This window comes from Convolutriloba macropyga, unplaced genomic scaffold (genome assembly GCF_964194025.1).
Source record: "Convolutriloba macropyga unplaced genomic scaffold, txConMacr16.3 SCAFFOLD_3261, whole genome shotgun sequence".
NCBI classification, from domain to species: domain Eukaryota; kingdom Metazoa; phylum Xenacoelomorpha; order Acoela; family Convolutidae; genus Convolutriloba; species Convolutriloba macropyga.
This window is the reverse complement of record NW_027451792.1, coordinates 3,978-28,873: the sequence shown is the minus strand read 5'-3', so window position 1 is coordinate 28,873 and position 24,896 is coordinate 3,978. Positions and strand designations below refer to the sequence as shown.

Below are 24,896 nucleotides of genomic sequence, written 5' to 3'. Positions count from 1 at the left end.
TTTATATTTTGTTGTGTATTAGAAATAATAGAGTATTGTTTTATATGCAAAAAGTTTGGTTTGTTTTCTGAAGGGAGGGGCGTTCAGTTGACACTACCCTTCTTGTCGAGATGCTTTTTGAGCACTTTAATTACAAGTTTTGGAGTTTTTAAACAAAACGTTGAAATTTTTTCGGTTATAATAGAGTTCGACTGCTGTACACAGATTTTTTGTTTGCTTATTTATTTAAAAATGAATGCTTGTAAAGTTTTGAATAAGATATAAGTTTTGGGTGCCAGTGGTTCCATCAATATCTTCAGTTTTTTTTTTCACTGCATGTGAACAGATTGTTTCATTTTGAGAGTTTTTGTTATTGTTGAAGAGTTTTTGTTTTGCTTCACAACAGCATTCAGTTTTAGTTGATTTTCAGCCAAAAATTGAACTGTATTTTAAGTCCTATGTTCAGCCTCTAAAAAGTGCACGTATGTGGGTGCATAAATGAGTTGGTGCGGTGACTTGAGATTTTTTGTAAACAACAAATATAACTTTATAAATTGAATTGAGAAAAGTTCAATTGACACAACTTTCGTAGTGATTTAATCTTCAGCCAGAAATAATCATACTGCTGTGCACAGATTTAGCTTTTGCTTAATTTTTTGGCTCCAATTGGCTCTAAAGCCTGGTATGTAAATAAAATCTGGTTGCCAGTTGTCCCATCAATTTTTTCATCAAATTTTGTCACAGCAGGTGCAGAAAAGGCTTAATTTTGAGAACTATCGTTAACAAATGCTAGATTTCTTCTCTACAAAAACAAAAGCATTCTTTTTTTGATAAGGAGAAAAAATTGTTCTGCTTTTTAGTTACAGTGTTAAGGCTCTAAAGTTTGTTTTTGTACGTGCTAGCATAGATTTGTGAGCGTGGGTGTGTGACATATTATGAATGATAAATGGAAATTTAGAGTTCAACAACTTGCAGAATAATGCATTGGGTATGCAATAGAGCGGAGAATGTTCACTTAAGCTCTTATTCGAACAATCTCGTGAGCTCCAGTTTTGGCGGCCGTTCAATAGTTTTTTTTTTGTATTTGAATCGTTCTGCAGTTTTCGTTAATATCACAATCAATTACCAATTTTGTAAATTTTTATCAGATATAAACTCTTGGAACCTTTCTGACGAATCAAATCTTTTGTCACGTTTTGTGCAACAGCAGATGAACAAATGAAATTCACTTTTTGAGCTATTGTCATCAAATACAATACAACCTCTGCAAAACTGAATAAAACTATTATTCTTTGTGCTGAACAAAAGACAAGAAAAATGTTCGGACTCTCAGTCATCAATCAGATTTTTGTGATAACTTTGCTGGCGGCAGTTTTGCTGGTGGTGGTTGTTGAGAGTCGTTTCTACGGTACCGTAGTGGGCGAAAATCGGGCTAAATGGATGGCCAGCCTTCATCGGTCGAGAGAAGACGACAGTGTCCAGGGCGAGTGGGATCTGAGGAAAAGCTGGTACGGTGTTGGGGTGTTGTACAACAATTATACAGGCATCTTTTTTCTTTCTTTTCCCTCCTCCTCCTCCTTAACAAACTTAAGTAGAAATTGTATATCATTAAAAACTATGTAACATAAAAAAATACAATTCACTGGAAAATCTTAGAAATGTTCCAACGCATTTCTAAAATAATCTCAGCACTTGTCGGATTAGGCGGATTTATATATGATTTTCGGCCGAAAAAAAGTTTTTGTTCACCGACTTTTCGCGCATTTCTTACAAAATTTGCAGACTTCCAAAACTTATATTAAACAATCTCCAATCTTTATTTACACCATTTGCATACCTTTATTGAACAATCAGTTTATAATACTCTCGAGTCTCGATCCCTGATTCTCTAGAACGCAATATAGCTCTGCTTGCGCAGCGCCAACTGTCTCCGGATTAAGCCAAATTTTGGCTGTTTTTGGTAAGAAACGTGTTTGCCTATTATAAACATTTTCCAACCCATTTCTTACGAATGTTTGACCACAATTTCCAGCAATTTTGTTAAATTTTTTAAGTATATTCATAGCTTGTATTTTAGATTTCCAATTTTTTGGGTGCGATTTTTTTATCTTTTCAGCTCTTTTCTTATATAATTTCCAAAACTTTCATAATTTATCTAAACAATTATTTTGTTGACACATTTGCTAAACAATTTGACAAAATTTTGCTCAAAATGATGAATTCGGGAACTTCAGAGATGCGAAAACTAAATTTTCAAATGCTAAATGTAAAAGTTCTCCATTTTTTGACATTCGGCTCCACCGGCGCCTCAGGCCTGAGTGTACGCGTTTAAAAAGATGCAGCTGGGTTATCCCTTACAATTAACTTCAATTACTCTCGCAGGGGTCCAGAAATTTTTGGAGAATTAGGTAACAAATGCTCTTAAATGTGCTGAATTTATTCAAAAAATTTAACGCAAAAACTTTTACTGAATGTGCGTTTAAATGTCAATAATTCCTTAAATTCCACACAATGAATTTGATTTCATATTAGTAAACCGTTTTGTATAAAATGCACTTAAAGGCGCTGAAAAACACTGCTCAAAAATGCTTTAAACTTTCAGCAGATTTCTTGCTTAATATTAGCACAATAGTAGTGGATAAAACAAGTGATTCAACCACCAGTAAAATTTGTCCCTTTCTCCTAACGCTAATCGCGCATGTCGAATTGGGCCAAATTTTACTGTTTGTTGAATCCCTTGTTTTATCCACTACTATATATTAGCTCTAAATTCACTTCTTTTATATTTTAAATCTATCATTTCTTGTCTCACTTAGTGCAAACCACTAGTACAGAGTTAAGCTGGTAATTAACTGTTATCAGACGGATAGTTTGGGTTCTATCCCCACCGACTCCTGTGGATGTCCCCAGATACTAGTATAAAACTAGTGAGACCGTGTAACAAGCACGTAAAATCAACTTGCAAAAAAACTTGAACAAAAAAGAAAACTTGAACAAAAATTGAAAGAATTATTAAAATAATAAAAATTTTCATATATCCCCTAATCAATATTTAATCAATCTAAAACTAAAACTTTCTGTCTCACTTGGTGTAGTGGTTAAATCATCGAGTCTAGTTAAGTTGCTCTAGCAAACGGAAGGTTTGGGGTTCCTTCCTCACTGACTCCAGTGAACGTCCCCCGACTTTGATGAATTGCAATAAAACTAAGTGAGATAAAAAAACCAAATTCACAGTTCTTAAAAAGGATGATCCCTGCTGTGAGACTGTATATGGGACACACTGTGATTGGTATACAGTCAAAAACACTGAGATCGGTGGAAACACAGTGACTAGTGTTTTTCAGTATAACTAGTGAGATCGTGTAACAAGCACGTAAAACCAAACTTGCAAAAATCTGTGAAGCCACTTTGTGGATTGATGAAGCAACTTTGTGGATAACTTGAACAAAAAGAGCACAGTCAAAAACACTGAGATCGGTGGAAACACAGTGATTAGTGTTTTTCTATGTCTTCTTGAATACTATACTTATAAACATGCTCTCTGAATTGATTTCTAGTTTGACCATATCTATATCTATGAAGATAAATACATAGTATACATTTCCTGTTTCTAAATCTATATAATGATATATGTTTATAAACATTACACATACTACATATTAGATATTGATCAGGATCAGAATAATGATATCCCAAATGTTCTATATCATCTTTAACCTTAACCATATTTTTACATACATAAAAAGAATATTCTAATTCTTAACAATTATTACAGCATTCTTTCCAAGGTTTATTTATACACTTATCGCATTTCATTTTCATTTTTCGAAAAATTATTTTTTGATTATTTCATTAAACAAATAGATCATGTCTCAATCAACTAATACTAGTGTCATAAATTTCTGCGATGTCTGTAATCAATCCTTTGAAACAAAGAAGGGTTGATATAGGCATCAATCATACGATCTCAAATATAAGGAACTATTGAAGAAAATGTTTGAGTCGGAAGAAGAGGAAATCTCGGAGAGGGTGAATAATTTGGATGAAGATGAATATTTTATTAAAACTAAACCAGCCACCAAACCTAAAACTAAAACTGAAGAGGATATCTACACCACAATTAAGTATGAATGTAAAGAATGTCACGAAGAATTTAGAAGTAAAGTAGCTCTAACTACTCATTCATATAGTCACAATCGCATGTATCTAGAGAACACAGAAGACTTCGATATAAACTCAAGTCAGAACATGAGAGAATTTTATATTACTGATAAAGGTGGGAATTGAAGATATAGAAGGTGAGAATTACTTCGATATAAACTGAGAAGGTGAGAAGAATTCGATATAAACTCAAGTCAGAACATGAGAGATATTTATATTACTGATAAAGGTGGGAATTGAAGATATTGAAGGTGAGAATTACATTGAAGATATAGATGAAGCAACTAATTACTCTTTAGAAGAAATTAAAAACTGTTACCAGTTTCGTAAAGTTAAGAGTTTTAAATATAAGATCACGGCTGAATGTGATTATAAGAAGAGAACCAAAGAAGAAGTTAAAATTACTAAAATATTTTTCAATACTGATTATATTAATAATAATGCAATATATGAATATGGTGACTCCAATCGGTGGCTAGATTTCGAAAAGGAAATATATGAAGGTTATGGTTATGATTTTGAGTTTCTTGGAATAAGAAGTATTCAGTTAAACATTGATTCAACTAAAGCGTCTATTGGTAGTTATATAGATTTACACCTTGATCTCAAAAACTCTAAATCGATATTACATATACGTAGTTATAAATACAATTGCTTACAACTAACTATAACTGCTTGGCTCCATCCCGCACCACACCATGCAACTCGAGAAAGTAAATATGTAGATAAAAACAATTGAACCAAGACAACAACCTGAAGATGAGTTTGCTTATATAATAAGAATACAGAAATTGTGTAATATTAATATTTGGATATACACACCTTGTGGTAATTGTAAAATAGAATTGTTTAAACAAGTGGATGATTTTAATAAAGATAAAAAACTGTAAGAATACTAGTTTGGAGTAATGGTCAAATAGAACACTGTGCTCTAATAAAAAAATATAGAAACCTTGTTAGAACGACCAAATAAAAACAACATTAAATATTTTATTGTGATAGGTGTACCTATTTGTTTAACTCACAAATTAAATATGATAAACACGAATGCAGCACCTCATTCAAACCAGAGATTGTTTGTCCTAAGAAAAAACATATTACTTTTGTAAATGAACACAAACGTCAGAATATAAAAAAATATTATAACTGCCGATATAGAATGTTGCATTGTTGAAGTCTCAACTAATGATTTAAAATATGTAATAGCTGAACAAATTCCAATAGCTGTGGGTTACACCTGGCAAGGTAACTTCAAACACTACTTCGGTCTAGGCTGCATCAGAAGACTTGCTAGAGATCTGTTAGAAATAGAAACTGAGAATAATTTCAAACATAATGAAAAGATGATATTCACAGAAGAAGATAAACTATATCATGAAACTAATAACACTGGTCATATCTGTAGTAAAACATGTATTAATAAAGTAAGAGATCATTGTCATGAAACTGGTAAATATAGAGGACCAGCATGTAAAATATGTAATCTAAGATACAAACAACAAAACTTCAATCCAGTAATATTCCATAATGGCTCTGGCTATGACTTCAACCTACTATCTAAGATGTTTAGCATTGGTTGTCTTAGTTTCTTAGATAGTTATAACTTCTTAGCTATGCCCCTAGATCAAATGGCAAAGATATATCAGGGAACCTGCTTCGCAGAAGGGTGTAAAACTAAAACATTATATCCATATGAATACTTTGGTTTAGACTCTTATAATAATCTTATAGGTAATCTAAAAAAAGAAGACTTTAAATCCTCTCTACATAATAAATTACCAACACAAGAGGAAGTAGATAATTTTAATAATGAAAACAGTCATAAAACTGGAAAATATCTAACTATAGAGTATTTACAGAATGATGTGGAAATATTAGACTATTGCATGAATGAATATGTTAAACTAAGTATGAAAGAATTCATGCTCAATCCATTACATTACGTTAGTCTCCCGGGTTATAGTTTTGATTGTTGGTTAATGTCAAGCGGTGTAACATTAGATACATTACAAGATAAACAAATGCTAGATGATTTTGTTGGAGCAAAGAGAGGTGGTGTATGTGGAATATTGGGTGATAGATATATAGATAACATTGATGGTAGGACGCAAACAACCTATATGGTTATGCAATGATGCAAATTTACCTTATAAGGACTTCCAGATTACTACTACTACTCTTGATACAATATTGAATACTCCAGATGATAGTAATCATGGTTACTATATAGTTTGTGATATTGATTATACTAATGAATGTAAAGAGAGAACAGAACAGTTAGCACTAATGCCTAATAAAAGAAAGATAAATGATAATGAATTGGGATACCGACAAAGAGAGAAAAGTAAAGCAAGATCAGGGAAACTGCTTCACAGATCCGAGAAATTAATCTTAGACCAAAACAACAAAACAGAATATATGGTTCATTATAGGATGTTAAAGTTCTATGTTAAGATGGGAGTAAAAGTAACAAAAATACATAGAGTAATTAAATTTAAACAAGATTATATATGTAGCGATTATATTCAAAACAATACAAATAAAAGAGCAACAGCTAAAAATGAAGCAGAAAAGAATGTAAGGAAATTAATGAATAACTCATTATATGGAAGAATGTGCATGAATCCTCTACACTTCTCTCAAAGCAAGTTCTTGCATGATGAAGAAAAGATAATGAAAAGTGTAAGTAAACCAACATTTAAGAATATAACTAGATATAGGGATTATAGCCAAATAGAATATATAAAAAATAGAATATGATTCCCCAGTATATGTAGGTGATACTATCTTAGAATTAAGTAAATTACACATGTATGATGTATTCTATAATATTCTACAACCATCCCTCAAAGATCTAACACTTCACTATATGGATACGGACAGTTTCGTATTTAGTTATAGTAAAGGTAAAGTTAGTGATGAGCATATGGACTTAAGTAATCTAGACATACCTATAAAAACTAATAATAAAGTTCCCGGCAAGTTTAAGCACGAGCTGGGGAGTAGGATTATTGAGGAATTTTTAGCATTGTCTTCCAAAACATATAGCTTCAAAAATTATCCTAAAAACACTAAAGAAAAAGGAATAAAGAAGCATAATAATGCTAGGCACATAGATTATTATGATGCATCAATGAATAATACACAGAGAACAGTAGGTGAATGTAGAATACAAAAAGTTGGCGATAACATGACAACAACAAAAACGAGTAAGATTAGTTTAAATATATTCGATGATAAAAGGTTTTATGTAAATAATATTAAAAGCTATCCTCATGATGAGAATCTATATCTATTCAAAAGAGATTTAATAAAAATGATCTACCAAGCATCATTAGATGGAGACAAAGACCTAATGGTTAATAATATTCTAGAACTAACCATTAATGATGATAGAAAGTTAATTGAAGTTGCTATTATATTATATAATGAGCTTTGTTAATTTTTATAACAAATAATTATAGACCTAATTCTTTCATTACATCCATATGGTTGGTAGTTAGTATATTATAAATCATTATCTGAGCCATATATTTTTCCATAATGTCTCCCATGAGTGTATTCTTATATCGTGTAGCTCCAGCTATTATATTTTTATTATATTCTAGAAATTTTATTATCTTCCCAGCCCCATCTACATATTTAGAATAAGTTGAAATTATTAAATCATCATGATTTGGTTCCTTAGTATGATCAATAAACTCATCTATAGTATTACAACGTCTTTTACAAGCTAAACATCTTTTTAGATTAAGAGAGAAGCTGTTTTCATTATCCATTTTTTACTCTTATTATAATTTTTCAATATATGTAAAATGACTAAACTAGATAAACTTATAGAATTAAACAATCTAGAAAAACAAAACAGAAGAAATAGATTAGAAGATAAATTAAAACAACAAGAATATTATGGTGAAATAGAAGAGTTATTTGATCCTTTAACTAAAACTATCAGTGAAACTGCTTCGCAGATAAATGCAAACAATGAACAGAATCTAGCATTAAGTGAACAAACATTAAGAGCAATAGATTGGCAAAATCAAGAGTTAGATAAACAAACTAAGATAATCGAGCAAGCTGGTTCCCAGTTTAATGAAACTGCTTCCAAGATGGGTGAAACTGCTTCGCAGATTGGTGAAACGTTAAAGGGGACTCAAGATATAGCACCAGTTTATGTTGATACAAAAACAGCCAAACTTCTTCATGACATGGGGGCTCAAACTAATCCTCAATTAAAATTAAAACTCGTAGATTTACCTAGTAGGATATTATAAAATGAATGGTGTTGATATAACTCTAGAGCAGGGTGCATTTTTGGTTAGGGATAATGTATATGAGTTTTCAGAAGGATTTACTGATTTTCTTACTAAACAAATGTAACATATGATGATAAAGTTGAGGAAGATGAAAACAAAATTAAAAAGTTTTTAAAGGATATTAGATATGATTTAGGAAAAGCGGATAAAAAAAGCGCTAGATATAGAACAATAAAACGTATAATGAAGGTAAGAGATGATATATTTGGCAGGGGATTAAATGGCAACCCAAATAATTTAGTAGAAAGACTAGAATTATTAATACTAGAAACTAAATACTAAAAACTAAAGATGGTTTATATGATGAAATGCTAGATATATCTAAGCAACTATTATCTATGAATATTATTAATCAAAACCAACTAGATAATTTTGTTTATAATTATGGTAAATGAGCGAAGCTATCAGGGAACCTGCTTCACAGATGACTATGTCCATAAATAAAACGATAGAAAAACAACAACAACAACTAGCTAAAGAAGTATTCAGTTCTCAAATAACGAAGTTGAAAAGACAAAGAATAATACCATTATATAAAGATGAAACATGGTCAGCTGATTTAATTGATAAGTCATCTCTAAATAAATACAATAATAATTATAAGTTTATATTAACAGTTATAGATATATTCACAAAATATGCATGGGCTATTCCATTAAAGAATAAATCTGGTTTATCGAAAACTAATGGTTTTAAAATAGTATTAAGTGAACATCCACAAGGCGGCTCTGAACCTAGAAAACCAGAAAAGTTATAGGTAGATTGAGGTAGTGAGTTTTACAAAAAAAACATTTAAATCTTTACTTAAAGAATATGGAACCGGCAGAGCCGCTTCAGGGATAGAGCTATATTCTGCTTATAGTGATTTAGAGGCTGTGTTTATAGAGAGATTTAATAGAACATTATTACATATAATAAATAAACGAATGTTCATCAATGGTGATGGTAATTGGGTAAATATATTAAATGATGCTGTTGTAACATATAACAATAACATTCACTCAATAATTAATATGACATCAGTTGATGCTTCTAATAATCCTGATAAAGTTAAATACACTTTTAGTTTTAAGAATACTAAACCTAAACTTAACGTTGATGATTATGTTAGAAATGTAGATAAACGTAATATCTTCCCTAAAGGTTACACTTCTAGTTGGAATAGAGAATTGTTTAAATTTAATGAAGTTCTAAAAACACAACCACTAACTTATAAAATAGGAGATATTAATGGTGAGATAATAGAAGGTAAATATTACGAACAGGATTTATTAAAATCTGAGTTTGATTTTGAATCTAATAATAAAGTTTTAGAATCATTAAATATATTTCTTAAAACAAATAATGACAAGAAACAGATTCAATCAGGCTAAACACCAATCAACAAAAACATCAACAAACAACTTAACATTAAGTAAGGCTCGTGGGTTATTCCTAGAAGATAATGATAATATTGATATGAAGGATACCTATAAAATTACAAATGTACATCCTCCGATAGATGAAAAAGATGTTGTTATTAGAGAGTATTGTGACATTAACTTATTATCCTCTTCTAATAAAATAGACTTTTTAAGTAGAAACATAACTGAACTAAGAAAGGGTGACTTTGATAAAGTTACAACTAAAACATTACAACTAAATGAAACACAAGTTAATGAAGAACTAATTAGTGAGTTTATTGAATCAACAAATGAAGTCAGAAATACTGTTAAGTTTTGTAATAAAGTTGCTGCAGATACTATCTCTAAATATAATCAATTAAAGCAAGAATTTGATAATAATAAGTTTAATCAGAATATAACTAACATACACTTAGATGAAATGTTTACTAACGGTCTGAGAGAAATGAAAGAATACAATAAACCTCTTAGAGGTGCTACAGTACAATATATAATTGCTATACTTTTACAAAGTAAGTTACTTGATAATAAAGAGAAAGACAGACTTGAGATGCATTATAGTTTTAATCAAGAAGATATAATGAAAGAAAAAGAAAGAATTTTTACAAATGAAAATAAGCAAAGCAATGACCAATCCAACAGCACCGAGTGAGAGATTACTATATCCAGATTTGTCATCAGTATCAGAAAGATTGATAAACGAAAAGATTCAAGCTAATAATAAATTTAACAATAAAATTAACATTATAAAAGATATTAGAAATTATTATGAAACTGAAACTGATAACTATAATAAGAAGTTAAGTAGATATAAGAATTATATTAACATAGCTGAGATAACAGAAATAGTATTATCATCAATAGCAACAACTGCAACAACAACATCAGTTTCATTAACAGGTATAGGATTAGCTTATTCTATACCAACAGTTTTTGCTACAGCAACTGTTTGTGGTTCATTATCAAAAACAATTAATACTAAAATTAGAAATAAAATTATAAAGTATTCACAAATGTATATTTTAAGTAAACAGTTTAGTGATAAGTTTAATAAACTATATACTGAATCAATGAATGATAATAAAATAGATAATGATGAGTATAATGAATTTGTTAAGTTATATGATGATTATAAGAAGAATAAGGAAAACAAGCTGAGTATTTTTTTAGATTAAAGATATTAGTGCTTAGTAATAACAATGTTTTTTTAGTAATAATAATATTAGTATTAATTTTTATCGATAAATATATAATCATAATCATAAACATAATATAATCATAATATAATCATAATCATAAATATAATCATAAACATAATATAATCATAATATAATCATAGTCATAATCATAATCATAAACATAATATAATCATAATTATAATCAAATAATTATTTTTTTTTGTACCTAAGTATAACCCTCTTCCTTTTTGTACTACTTTTATACCCTTCACCAGTAGTTGCAAATTTAATTAAATCAGGTGTAGCCGCTAGAGCTGCTTTAGGGTTTCTAGATGCAGCTGCACTTCCTATTTTACTTGCTATTTCTAATGCTCTTACTGGATTATTAGCAACTTTCTTTCCAAAGTTAACCGTAGCTTTACCAACACTTTTAAAGAAATCTTTAAGTCCTTCTGCTTCTATTGTTGCATCAGATACTGTCATTGATTTATTCCTTCTACATAAAACACAAATTCCTTTTAACATCTTAGTTCCTTTTGAAGTAATAGCTCCTCTTATATTAACAGTACCACTATAATGTCTACCTCCAACACAATATGAATTAGTTTTGAACTTATTTAAAAGACTCATTTCTATAAATAAAAAATAATGGATGTCAAAAAGTATAATCCCTTTGTTATTATTAAGCCTAAACCCAAGCCTAGGCCTAAGCCCAAGGTTAGACCTAAGCCCAAGGTTAAGCTTGAAGCTAGACGCTTGGCTCTAGAGAATAAAAAGAAAGTAGACATTATTTATGCTAAAGGTTTTGTTAATACTAATAAGAAATAGTTAGGTATTAACTAGAGTAACAATTAGAGATGACTAGCTATAAATATAATTATATGGTTATGTATAAGTAAAAGTATAAAATTATAACAGTAACTATATTATACTATAATTATATTTATCGCTAGAGTTATATCTAAAATTATAATTATCGCTAGAGTTATATCTATGACTTAAATTATATCTATGACATAAATTATATCTATAACTTAAATTATATTAATGATATTATATCAACCATCTTATTACCATCACTATTCACACTAATAACCTTTCTAGTTAATACTAATGCATGACATATAACATCAGCAACTGCAGCACTAAATTTAAAATTAAATGGTATTGGTTGTGGACCTATATGATCCCTTTGATATCTAGTATCAAATACATATATTCTATAATTACTTTTGAATGTTCTATGATTTTTATATGGTTTTATTTTATGTGGTAGCCCATTATAATCTTTATTAAAGCTAACAATCTCTTTAAAAGCCTCATTTTAATTATTGGTTCCATAATTAATATTCATTCTATCCTCGGGATAAAACTCACTACCAATATTACAATAACATTCAGTAACATTCATTACATCAAATGTACTTGCATCATGAGTTTGTTCATTAACATTATTATTTTCAAAACCAACTATTATATATTGCGGTCTTTCCATACCACTTTCCATACCTAGATCAAACAAGAAGTTAGTAGCATGGGGCACATTCTTATAAAATGTCTTTCTTTCATAATAACTAAATTCTACAGTATTCTTTTTACTTAAACCCTTTTGCACAATAATTCTATTATCATTACTAGGATCAATACTAGGCACACACCATGATATATCTCTAATTTCTATATTACCACCATTAGCAACTGCACCAGGATTAGCATTAACTCTATATAGAGCTCTATCATTATTATTTCTTTTTAATAATAGTTTAAATCCTAAACCATATATAATCTTTTCTAAATCATTTACGAAACCAAATAGATCACTCACCTTAATCATCATATACATATGACCTCGTTGTGCAGCAATATGGTCACCGTTAAGTTGACTATCTCTATTGCCTTGATTTCTAACAAAACCACTCTCATATTCATCACCAGTACTAGTTAATAACTTATACATCAATAGATTAGGATGACAATGATCTATATATTCAATAGTCCTACCACCACTAGTTTCAAGCTTAATTGAACTAAACAATGCCATCATACCATAATTAACTAATCTGATATTAGCATCAATAGCAAATACACCATCAGCATCATCTGATACAACAAACTCTATCTTTAGATATGAATCACGCAAATTTAAGTGATTCTCTTCTCTATTGAGTATGATATTAATGTTAGTATTAACCGTATTCATTGTTGCCAGATTATTTGGTTTATATTTTATAATCTTACTTTTATGTATATCATTATTATAACCATAAGTTGTATCCAAATTAAAATCCATTTTTGTTAGATAAAAAACGACAGACAACTTGTTTCTCTATGAACTACAAAATATACACGAAGCTTTAACTAAAACTAAAGAAGAGCATACACTTAACTTTAGAATGATAAAACCAACAGAAAAGTTTAACCTTAGTGATTCTATACTTAATACAACAAAATTAGGTTTAATTAGATTATCTGTTTATAATTCAGTGTTTAATGTGAATAGGAGAAAAAATCAATTCTTATAAGCTAGTACTGTTATGGAAGATGATGAAGCTTTACCTCGGGCTCTTAGCTCTGACCCTAACCTTAACCCTATCTCTACCTCAAGCCCAAACATTACATCTATACTTAATTATAATTATAAAGGAATTCCGTTGCTATATTCAACTATTACATCGGGAGCATATGAGTTAACTGATATAGCAGAATTAATAAAAGAAGAAATTGATGGTAATGTTATAATAGAACCTGATAAGAATACGATGAAATGTTTAATGGAAATAAAACAAGGAGCACTCAGCTTTGATATAGGAAACTCGCTAGCCTCATTACTAGGATTTAGAAAAATAATTTATAAAAAAGGTAGATATAAATCTCAGAAAATTATTGATATTATGGGTTTTAGTACTATTAACATTCATTGTAATATTATATCTGGAGCTAAAGATAATGGTAAAGATACAGACATACTATATACTTTTAATCTAATTGAACCACCAGGTTACTTGATAAATATTATACCAACTAATATCTTGTATCAAAATGTAACTAAAGATAGAATAGAATATATAGAATTTCATATTAAATATAAGCATGGAAGACCTATAGACTTTAATGGCGATGTATTGAGTTTTACTTTACATTTGATTTAGACATATACTTGTACTTACACTTGCACTTAGACTTATCTGTGAAGCAGGTTCCCTGATACTTAAACTAAACTACAAAACTCTCCGATCCCAATTAATGCTTAGTTTACCATTAATACTTTTATTTTTAGTTATATCAATGACAATATAATTATAAGGCTCTTTCCATACCTTATTACATATATTAGCAAAATCATTATAACTAAGTTCAACATTATTAAAGAAATCTTGATATATAGATATGAGGACTTTACCTCTCAGTTAAAATTAAATAAATAGATTATAGTTCTCTCTAACACTCTGCCTATCCAGGGAGAACAGGTTTTGATTAAGATATATCATATTGCAATTATTATGTCTACCTCTACAAAAGTATTCATTAATAACTGGTTCTTTGGCTCTAACATCATCAAATATCATTAGTTTCTTTAAGTCTTTGGGTAGTTTATCGGGAGATGGTAAATCTTTTATATCTTTAATAAATTCAACATCTGCTTTTGAGTTTATTCTTTCTATACCATGATACTGATCACCAGTAGGTCCAATGATGTATAGCTTATCAAAGTATATACTAGCTAGAATTAGTTTTTTCAATAAGAATGTTTTACCACATTCACTAGGACCAGATATTATACATCTAAAGTTATCTGGGAATGCGGCTTCAGTAATTATATCATCATCATTTAACCATAAATATAGATCATCATTTATGTTTACAGATATCGGTGAAACCGCTTCACGGATATTATTAGTAGGACTATGGGATTTCGTCCATGTTTCACCATTACTAATGCTATTACTATTCCTATTCCTCTATCAGATTTACTCCTTTGATTTTTTTCATCAAATAGATATATAAAATTATCATTATCATTATCATTATCATTATCATTATCATTATCATTATCATTATCATTATCATTAACATTATCATTAACATTATCATTAACATTATCATTAACATTATCATTATCAATATCATTATCATTATCATTATCATTATCATTATCATTAACATTATCATTATCATTATTAGCAAAGCTATTTTATAGATCATCTGCGAAGCAGGTTCTCTGATTAACATTATCATTAACATTATCCTTATCTTTATCACCACCTCTACTACAACTTAAACAAAAACACTCATTATATATTCCTGGATATTTACATTGATTAACTAGAATATTCAAAGCACTTTTAATTCTAAATCCTCTATCAATAAGATAGATCATATATAAACAATAAGCCCCACAATAAGATTCATCAAATTGTTGTATTCTCTCATTAGAGCCTAGATCAACATATTCTTCTAAAAATAAAGGTGGAGTTTCTACACCAAAACTATCAAAGTAATATGTTGGACCACCTTCTCTTCTTATAACTAAAAACCAATGAGTACCTTCAGTTGGATGTAGATTTACAATAATGTTAGAGTTAGGATCCCTGATACTATCTGGAGTTTGATCTCTCATTACAATCTCAATTGGTGTTAGACTTATATCTTTACCTATATCTTTTATTCTGATATCACTCATAGCATTATTATCAATATTAAATTTATTATTGAATTCCTCAAAAGTTAGCATGAGCATTTTTATATAATAAATTTATTAAATCTAAGTCTAACTCTAAGTCTAAATCTAAATCTAAATCTAAATCTATGTTTAGTTTATAAAAATGGAAACAGGTAGTGCAGTTTTTGTCTTTTATTATTATAATTGGAATTTGTTATATAATATATGATTCAAGACCAAGTAAATATACAAAACTAGAAGAAAGCTTTGGTGGATTTATGAATAGGAGTATAGTTAGAATTGATTATGAAAAGTCACCATTACATACTATTGTTTATGGTGGAACTGGTACAGGCAAAACATATTTTATTAGACAATATTTAAAGTTATACTCAGTCCAAAACCAAGATCAAGATCAAGATCAAGATCGAGATCAAGTTCAAGATCAAGATCAGGTTCAAGATCAAGTTCAAGTTCAAGATCAAGTTCAAGATCTGCGAAGCAGTTTGGTAAACCACGAACAAAGTTCGTTCACTGATCAAGATCAAGATCAAAGGTCCATAGTTATAGTGTGTAAAGATGACAGAGACTGGATAGATCCTGAGTCTAATAAGTTTTATACTAGGTTTAATAAATGTGATATAAATATGATCACAAAAAGTAATATATATGAATTTCAAAATTGTGTAATAGTACTTGATGATATGGGTGATAGGTTAAATAATGATATAGCTTATTATTTTACTGAAGGTAGACATTATAATATTCAAATAATTGTAATGTGTCATAAACCAGCTCAAATAATTAATACAGCAAGAATGAGTTGTGATACTATTTATTTAACAACTTATAATGGACCTGATCTATTTAAAAACTTTAATGAGATATATAAATGTGAACATGACTTTAGTAAAACAATTAATGAGTTAAATAGTAACCATTATAATCGTACAGATGGAATGTCAGACGAACTCCGTTATGGTATAATTAAATATAATAAAACGGAAAATACTTTTATTATTACTAGTAGTAATAGAACAATGATATATGATTCAAGAGTTGGTTTCCTTGATTTAAAAGCTCTTAGTTTAAAAGAAGATTTAGAAAGAGAAGATATAAATAAACTTATAGCATATATGAAACCACTAATGATTAATGCAACAGATAAAAATGTTATTAATGATGATAATTATCAGTTTTATTTTAATAAACTTCTTACTTTAAATAATATTAAAATACAGAATGATGTTCTAACTAAAGAAATGATTTTGGGAAAGGGTATAAAAAGTTTATCAACTATTGGTGGAATTATAGGCTCAGTTTTTTTATGTTTATTTTTTTTTATCCTGATACAATACCAAGAAATGCTGGAACTTTTGCAATGGGAGCAAGCACAATGTTGAGTAGAGTAAATACATTAGTTAATGTTGGATATGGAGAAGAGTTGTATCCACGAAGTGGTTACACCAATAATGATTCTTCACGAAATACAATCTGTGAAGCAGGTTCCATGATCCAAGAGGAATATATAAACAAGTGTAACTGTGATTTCGTCAATGAAGAGATGGGAATTTTGAATAGAAAGGGAGAAAAGTTTTTAAACAAACTAAATATAAATAATGAAGAGTTTAGAGAAGAGATTATTATTTTTATTAAAGATAAAAAAGAATTAGACCCTGATTTGATTTTAGATAAGAGATGTAAAACTAATACACTCAATACTTTAGGAAATAAATATTTAGCAGAGTGTATCACATCTAAAGATAATACTAAAGATTTAATTGAAATCATGGGTAAATATTACCCTGAGAAGGATAAGGTAAATATTAAAGTTTACCCTATTATAAATGCTTTTACAGTGTTTAGAGTGTAACTATAAATGTGGAAACATTGCTGTTTTAAAATATCAATATGAATCATGTCATAAAGATAAAACTGATAAATGTATGTGTGGTAATATAATATTAAGTGGTATTTGTGCTAATGATTTTTCTCCATGGGGTTGTTCTTTAAAAAATGAATCTAGTTCTAGTTCTAATTCTAGTTCTAGTTCTAACCCTAGTTCTAATTCTAATTCTAGTTCTAACCCTAGTTCTAGCTCTAGTTCCAGTTCTAGTTCTGGTTCTGGTTCTAACCCCAGTTCTAGCTCTAGTTCTGGTTCTGGTTCTGGTTCTGGTTCTATCTATGACTATAACTCTAACGCAGATCCTATCCCCAACCCTAACCCTAACCTTATCCCCAACCCTAACCCTAACCTTATCCCTAACCCTAACCCTAACCTTATCCCTAACCCTAACCTTAACCCAAGCTCAGAAGTATTAACTAGATGTTGTAATAAGTGTAATTATATAAAACCACTAAATAATTTTGATGGGGGTAAGTATACATGTAGAAGTTGTACTTCAGCTAAAGTTAATTGTCCATATTGTACTTCTGTTGTGAGATATGATGGAATACGGGCTCATGTAAAGAAACAACATCCAGATATAGAATTGACTAGAGGATTTAGTAGAAATCTGCAAAGCAGGTTCCCTGATATAACTGATCGGTGTAACCGCTTCGCGGATAAAACAATTAATACTAGAGCTGTAAGTCCATTAGTTATTAGCCAAACTGAGGAAATTTGTTCATGTAAATACTATAATTTTGTATCATTTCTTATTAATAATGGAATAAATATAGAAAAAATAAAAGAAAATATAAATTTATTGAAAAGTATAGATAATTTGAAATAAAAAGTATAAAAAAATAAAAAAATATCAAAAAAGAGGGATTCACTCTTTAAGAGCGAAAAAGAGCGATCTTTCCTACTGGGGATCACTCCGAATAAGAGTGAATCACTCTTAAAGAGTGAAATGTAAATTTTGCTTTGATTTTTTGATTTTTTGTTTTATTTTTGATTTTAATTTTAATTTTTATCAAATTTAGAGTTAATATATAGTAGTGGATAAAAAAGGGATTCAACAAACGGTAAAATTTGGCCCGATTCGACATGCGCGATTAGCGTTAGGAGAAAGGGACAAATTTTACTGGTGGTTGAATCCCTTGTTTTATCCACTACTCACAATTCAGCACTTTTCAGTGCATTTCTTACAAACCATTAATTTATTGATATAAGATCAAGTTTTAAGTTAAGAATTTCATGAATGAGTAGAGAGGTAAGCGCTGAATTACTTCAAAATTATCTAAAGTATGCGCTGAAATTTAAGCATTTCGTACAAATTTTTAGCGCTTTTTTTGCGTTTTATTATGTCAAGATTATAAGCTCAAATTTTTAGCGCATCGTGCGCATTTTTTACAACATGATGCGCTGAAACGATGCTAGCATTTCGACCAAGTTAGGAGACGTAAATTTGCGATCTTAGCCGTAATAACACCCCCCTTCCACCAACGATCTGCGCCCCACATTAAATCAATTTGAGGTAACATAGCACTATACTGCTAGTGGAGATTACATAAAGGTCGATTAGATGTGAGCATGAAGCGAGGGGGTGAGGTGGGCGGGGGGGGGGTACAAACGGCAATGATGTTAAATTTCGAGTAACGATTTTTTGAGGGTTCGAGGGAGGGTGGGGGAAAAGGTGCCTTGTCTAGTGATTGGACCCGCGACTGTGGGTATAAAAGTGGGGGACTTGGTGAAAACTGGGAATAATGACCTCACTGAGGGCTTTGACAATCAAACTCGGCAGGTGAAGAGTGTCCACACACATCCAGCAGCCGACCATGACCGGGTAAATGTTCAAAATTTTTTTGAAAAAAGAAAAAATGTTATGGTTCCCGGATCGACTAAAGTTGTTATCTTAGAACTTTCCTCTTATAGACTATAGACCCTTAATATCATCGATGAAAAAAGGGTACCTCTTCTGCTCCCCCCCCAACTCGTGTTCTTTATGCCCCCCATTGTAATTTATGTGTTGTTATATATCACGTTACCATGTAAAAATTGCTCTGGGGGGGGGGGGGGTTAAGTTTTTGCTGAGAGGATGGGGGGGGGGGAAAATATTAAACACGTGCTATACAACGCATTGAGTAACGTGTCTTGTTTCAGGATTTGACTTTCCCAGACTCGATATGACTGGATAAAAATTTGACAGGTCGTTGGTTTCTTAAGCACGACTACCCAGGTCGAGGTGGCCAGACCGAAGTGACCCCTGATCAGACGAGTTTCGAGCGCACACATGTTCCCGGTGCGCTCGAATTACATGGTCTGGAAAAGGCTTCGAGCGCACTTTTGTCTGGACAATGGTCTGGAACTTGCCTGATCAGAGGCCACTTTGTTCTGGGACGGTCTGATCAGAGGTCACTTTGGTCTGGGACGGTCTGATCACAGGCAGTTTCAAGCGCACACTAGTCTGATCAGAGGCTGATTCGAGCGCACACTAGTCTGACCAGAGACCAATTCGAGCGAAATTTTTTTCAATTTTTTTTGTTTTCTTACTGACTTTGGTTGTCTCGGGTAAGAGACAACAATAAAACAGCATTCTGATCGGAACTTCATCTGAAAATCTGATGGGTTTGATCAGAACCAAGGGGTCCAGCTGATAACAAATGCCGGTCCCCTCAAAAAAAGATTTTGAATCAAAGTAGATCAAGACGTTTTTATGCAGAGCTGTCTAAGTTCATTTTTTCAGTTAAAAGCATAAAAAAATGGCATACTCAGTAATTTTTTGATCATTTTTTTTCGATTTAATTTCATTAACAATACTTTCAGGATTGTTTTTTTTGTTAGTTGAATATAAGATTGATAAAATGATAGATGAAATGAATATATTATAACGATATTGAGAGATTTGTTCATGTTCAAAATCATTCTCTGATCAGAGGTGATTTCGAGCGCACTTTAGTCTGGGACAATATTTCGAGCGCACTTTAGTCTGGACAATGGTCTGGAACTCGTCTGGACAATGGTCTGGAACTTGTCTGATCAGGGGTCACTTCGGTCTGGAATTCGTCTGGTCAGAGGCGACTTCGAGCGCACTTCGAGCGCACAATGATCTTCGAGCGCATACTCGTCTGATCAGAGGTCACTTCGGTCTGGGACGGTCTGATCAGAGGTCCCACTTGTGTGGGACGGTCTGATCAGAGGTGATTTCGAGCGCGACCTCAACCTGGGTAGTTATTTAGACAGCTATCAAAGAGTTATATGCCTAATTAATGTCACTTATAATATGTGAATTAGGTTAATATTTTTGTTGATAATTTATAAGGGCGGTCGCAAAACAGCTGCTTTGTTTTATATAACTTGTTACAGGTTCGTTGTGAAATAAAACTTCTTCAGAGAACAACAACAATTGACCGTGAAAGACAAGGCGTTATCTTAATATTTTTGTTCCAATCTTCATTTTCATGAGGGGGGGGGTAGGAACTTAAAGCTTTCTTTGTTGAGTCATATTAACTGATCGATTTTTCGCGGAACAACATGGAAATGGCGTCATTGTAAATCTTCAAGAAACTGCATCGGTTTTTGCATTTTTTTTGGAATTTTTTGTTTCTCGAAGAAAAAAGGAAGTATGAAATCTTCTAAAAAAAAATCAAAAAAAAAATTTTGCGGATGAAAATTCAGATAAAGTTGAAAATGTTTTATGGATAGAAAAACATGCAGAAATTTTACTAGTTTGAGCAAAAAAATTCTTAAACTCTAGTTGAATTGATTTTTAAATCTAGTAATGTACTTCGTAGTTTTATTAATCTTGAGGCATTTTTATTTTTGATTGATGTTTTAGATACATTGATTAGAGAATCCATGATAGATAAATCAAGCTTTTTTTTCCACATTACAAATTTAATATTTTGCATATTTGATTGAGATCCACAGCACAATTAGCTGATTTGACTAAACTTTTTTTTGTCTCAGGAACATTTTGTTAAAACTCAATTCCAGAAAAAAGGTTTTTAAAAAAGCGTTTCTTGCGGTTAATTTAGAAACAGTGGAAAAATCACAAATTTTCTCGAAACCCAAAAGGAAAAAAAACTGCAATCTTTTTTTTACAAGAAACAATATTAAAAAGTTACTCTTGCAGATGAACTAAAAGAACTCTAAAGAATGCCTAATGACGACAAATTTAAACAAATCTAAAAAAATTGACAAAAAACACAAAATGTTGGCTAAATCTTTCAGAATGTGGGATTTGCAATTCAAGTATGGTTCTCTCTGCCAATTTCAGCACACGAGGTGTTTGAGGGTTGCTAGAATTTGCTGTGTGACTAAAAGGAATCTTGGCTTGTACTTGTTTTTGTCTATTTGTCTGATCTTACTACGAAAAAAAATATGTGAACAAAATATATAAATAAAGATAGCGCCACCATTAAAAACAAGTTTTTTAATGCAAAAATGGGAGGAGGTATAATTGTTTGCTGAAAAACATGACTGTGTTAATCAGGGAACCATTAAATACTATCTTTTAGAGTAGAAATTGAGATTTTGCTTTCTGAACTCCCTTTCGCGTTTCCAGACAATAATAAAAGTGTCTGGAATTTGGTTGGAGCGCACAAACGTCTGGACAACGGTCTGATCGCTTTGATCAGAACCAAAGGAGTCCAGCTGATAGCAAATGTCGGACCCTATAAAAGGAAATGAAAATTTGATTTACTGTAGATCACGACATTTCGTATGGAAAGCTGTCGTAGTTAATCCATTGAGTCAGAAATATGCACTAGTGGTACACTAAATAGTTTTTCTCTCAACACTTAGAATTTATTTTCATAAGCGATAACGGATTTTTTCCGCAGGTGCAATATTTTTACATAATATTTTACTATGTAATGGCGCATGCTCTGTAGCTGGGGGTGCATAACGTACTGGGAGGGGGGCACAAACGGAAAAGATTCGCAATAACTTTAGAATCTGTTTTTCTTTATTTGAACTTCATACTGCCAACATAAGTTTTTTTGACATAAGTTTATCATAGCAAAATTAAAGAGGTTTGCTCATAGTGAAACCCATTACCTCATTAGACTGTTTCATGCAATTGATTATGATCAGAGTCGATATTGAGCGATATTGAGTCGATATTGAGCCAACAGTTACTTTTGAGCGCACCATAGTCTGTTATGAAGCAATTTTAAGCGCACAATCGTCTGGACAATGATCTGTATTTGGTGTGTGTCAGGGTCGCACAAAACTATGCACTGTTATTTTGATTTAATCTTTGGTCACCTCCCATTTTCATGAGAATCTGGCATGACGTTGCATGTTCTCATATAATCTTGGAAAATCGTTCAAGATTGGCTTAGAGTGTGCAAAAACCTTACCTTGTCTGTAGAATCGCAGCGTGATAGGGGTTAATGAACAGATGGTTATCTGCTAATGATTTTTTTAGGATTCAGTTAAAATCCAACACGACGTCGCCGTCGTTTGTCTGAATTCAACTGACCCTATTCCCGGAACGAGACCTATCAAGCTACCCGATAAAAACAACACGTTCGAGAATGTTACTTTGAAAGCTTTTGGATGGGGTGTAGATGAAGTTGCCGCGGCATTTAAGAGGGGAGATGAACTGCATTCTGTTTATTTCCTTACAACATTAAACAAAACTTGCTTTGATATTTTCTTCAAGTACCATGACGTACAACTTAATCAATTATTCCACATGATCTGCGCTACTCTTGTCGATGAATCAGCCGGTCCAGGTCCAGACCCGGAAAACCTGGCTTCTCCTGCTTGTCTCAGGGAAACCGCTGATGACGATTCCGAGTCATGTGAACTGGTTGGTTTGTTCAAAATGTGGACCACAGGAGTGCAATACAGGGCGTTTATCAGAGTGTCGGCGCTTGTGGACTGGATCGAAACTCAAGCAGCTTTATGCGCGCCACCCTCTGCCCAAAACCCAGCTGACCCAGACCCTGAAGATTCTGATTGAATCAGATCTCAGCCCACAATCATTGAGTACAAAAAACTGTTTATAAACTTTGAAAAGAGAAAACCTGGATAGTGACCCAAATTCTCGCTTTTATCGTGGACAGAGAAGGCGGCAATTGTTGACATTTCAACTCCTTTGCTAAGGGCTCTAGATTGCCAATCGGCTCTATACTACTCCCCCCCCCCCCCTCAGTTTGGATGCCCCTAAGAACAATTTTATGTGTTGTTATATAGCACGTCACTATGTAAAAAAAGCACGTACACGTGAGAGGGGCGTAAAAAATATAAGCCCACTGAGCACGTTAATATGAAAAAATAGCACAGGAGCCTGGTGCCAATAAAAGTATCAGACAGCTAAGCTGGTGTTTATTAGCTCAACGAAACAGAATAGATTGAGCTCTTTTCATGAATCAAGTTATCAAACTCCACCTATCACAAAATTTTTCAGAACATGAATGAAAGAAACTATTTCCTCCCTACAGTTATAAAAACCTATATTTTATGTATTTATTTTTATATCCTCTGTGAACAAATAAAATTAATGTAAGAGCATACATAGTGAAATTTCTATAATATAAAATTACTATTGTCATATTATAACGAGGACGCGAAACAGGTCCCAAGAAAAGTATATAAGATGAACAATACTATCTCAATTGGATTAGGTACGCATAACACGAGCCAGTACCGAATTGCGACATAAACCGCTCAAAAAGTATCATCCGTATTCCTAGCATTTTTTTTTGTAAAAAAGGCACTATTTTGCGTATTTTGATGACCAAGACTATTTAGAACGCATACATAGTGCGAAATAACGCAAAATTTTTTATCATCATTTTTTCAACGTCTAGTATGGAAAACTGAGTAACTATCCCAAAATTCAATCTTCCTCAAGGACTAGAATGCATATACATCGCTATGTATTAAAAAAGTGATATTTTTAAAAAAGTTACTCCTTAGCTTTTGGGTGATACAATTACACAGTTTATTTCCGCATGAAGCAGGAAAACTAAACTGTGCAGAGACTTTAATGCTCTTGGGATCGTCTTAATGTACAACAGAGAAGACATAATTTTTTAAAAATTTTTTTCGAAGAAATTTTTGAGACAGTTTTCTTGGGACTAAAAAGTTTCTCAACTGCCTGACTACAAAATACAAAATATTGTGTACAGAAGATTCCATATATAAAGACTTTGATAAAAGTAGTAAAAGTCTTAGAAATAATTTCTTACTTATGCACAAAAAGTATTTGGGTAGTTTTCGCTATCCTGCCAATTTTTTAATGAAATTTTATTGTTTACTAAAACTCCATAAAAGAATGTGTGACTGTTTTATTACCAG

General features: G+C 31.3%; 1 protein-coding gene across 1 annotated transcript; it reads left to right on the top strand.

Moving 5' to 3' along the window:
* Positions 1 to 1,099: 1,099 nt before the first annotated feature.
* LOC142356957 (uncharacterized) lies at positions 1,100 to 23,731 on the top strand. Its single transcript, XM_075408695.1, has 3 exons — positions 1,100 to 1,522; positions 19,292 to 19,428; positions 23,017 to 23,731. Exons 1-3 carry the CDS (start codon positions 1,297 to 1,299, stop codon positions 23,554 to 23,556), a joined length of 903 nt encoding a protein of 300 aa, XP_075264810.1. The 5' UTR covers positions 1,100 to 1,296; the 3' UTR covers positions 23,557 to 23,731.
* Positions 23,732 to 24,896: the final 1,165 nt, after the last annotated feature.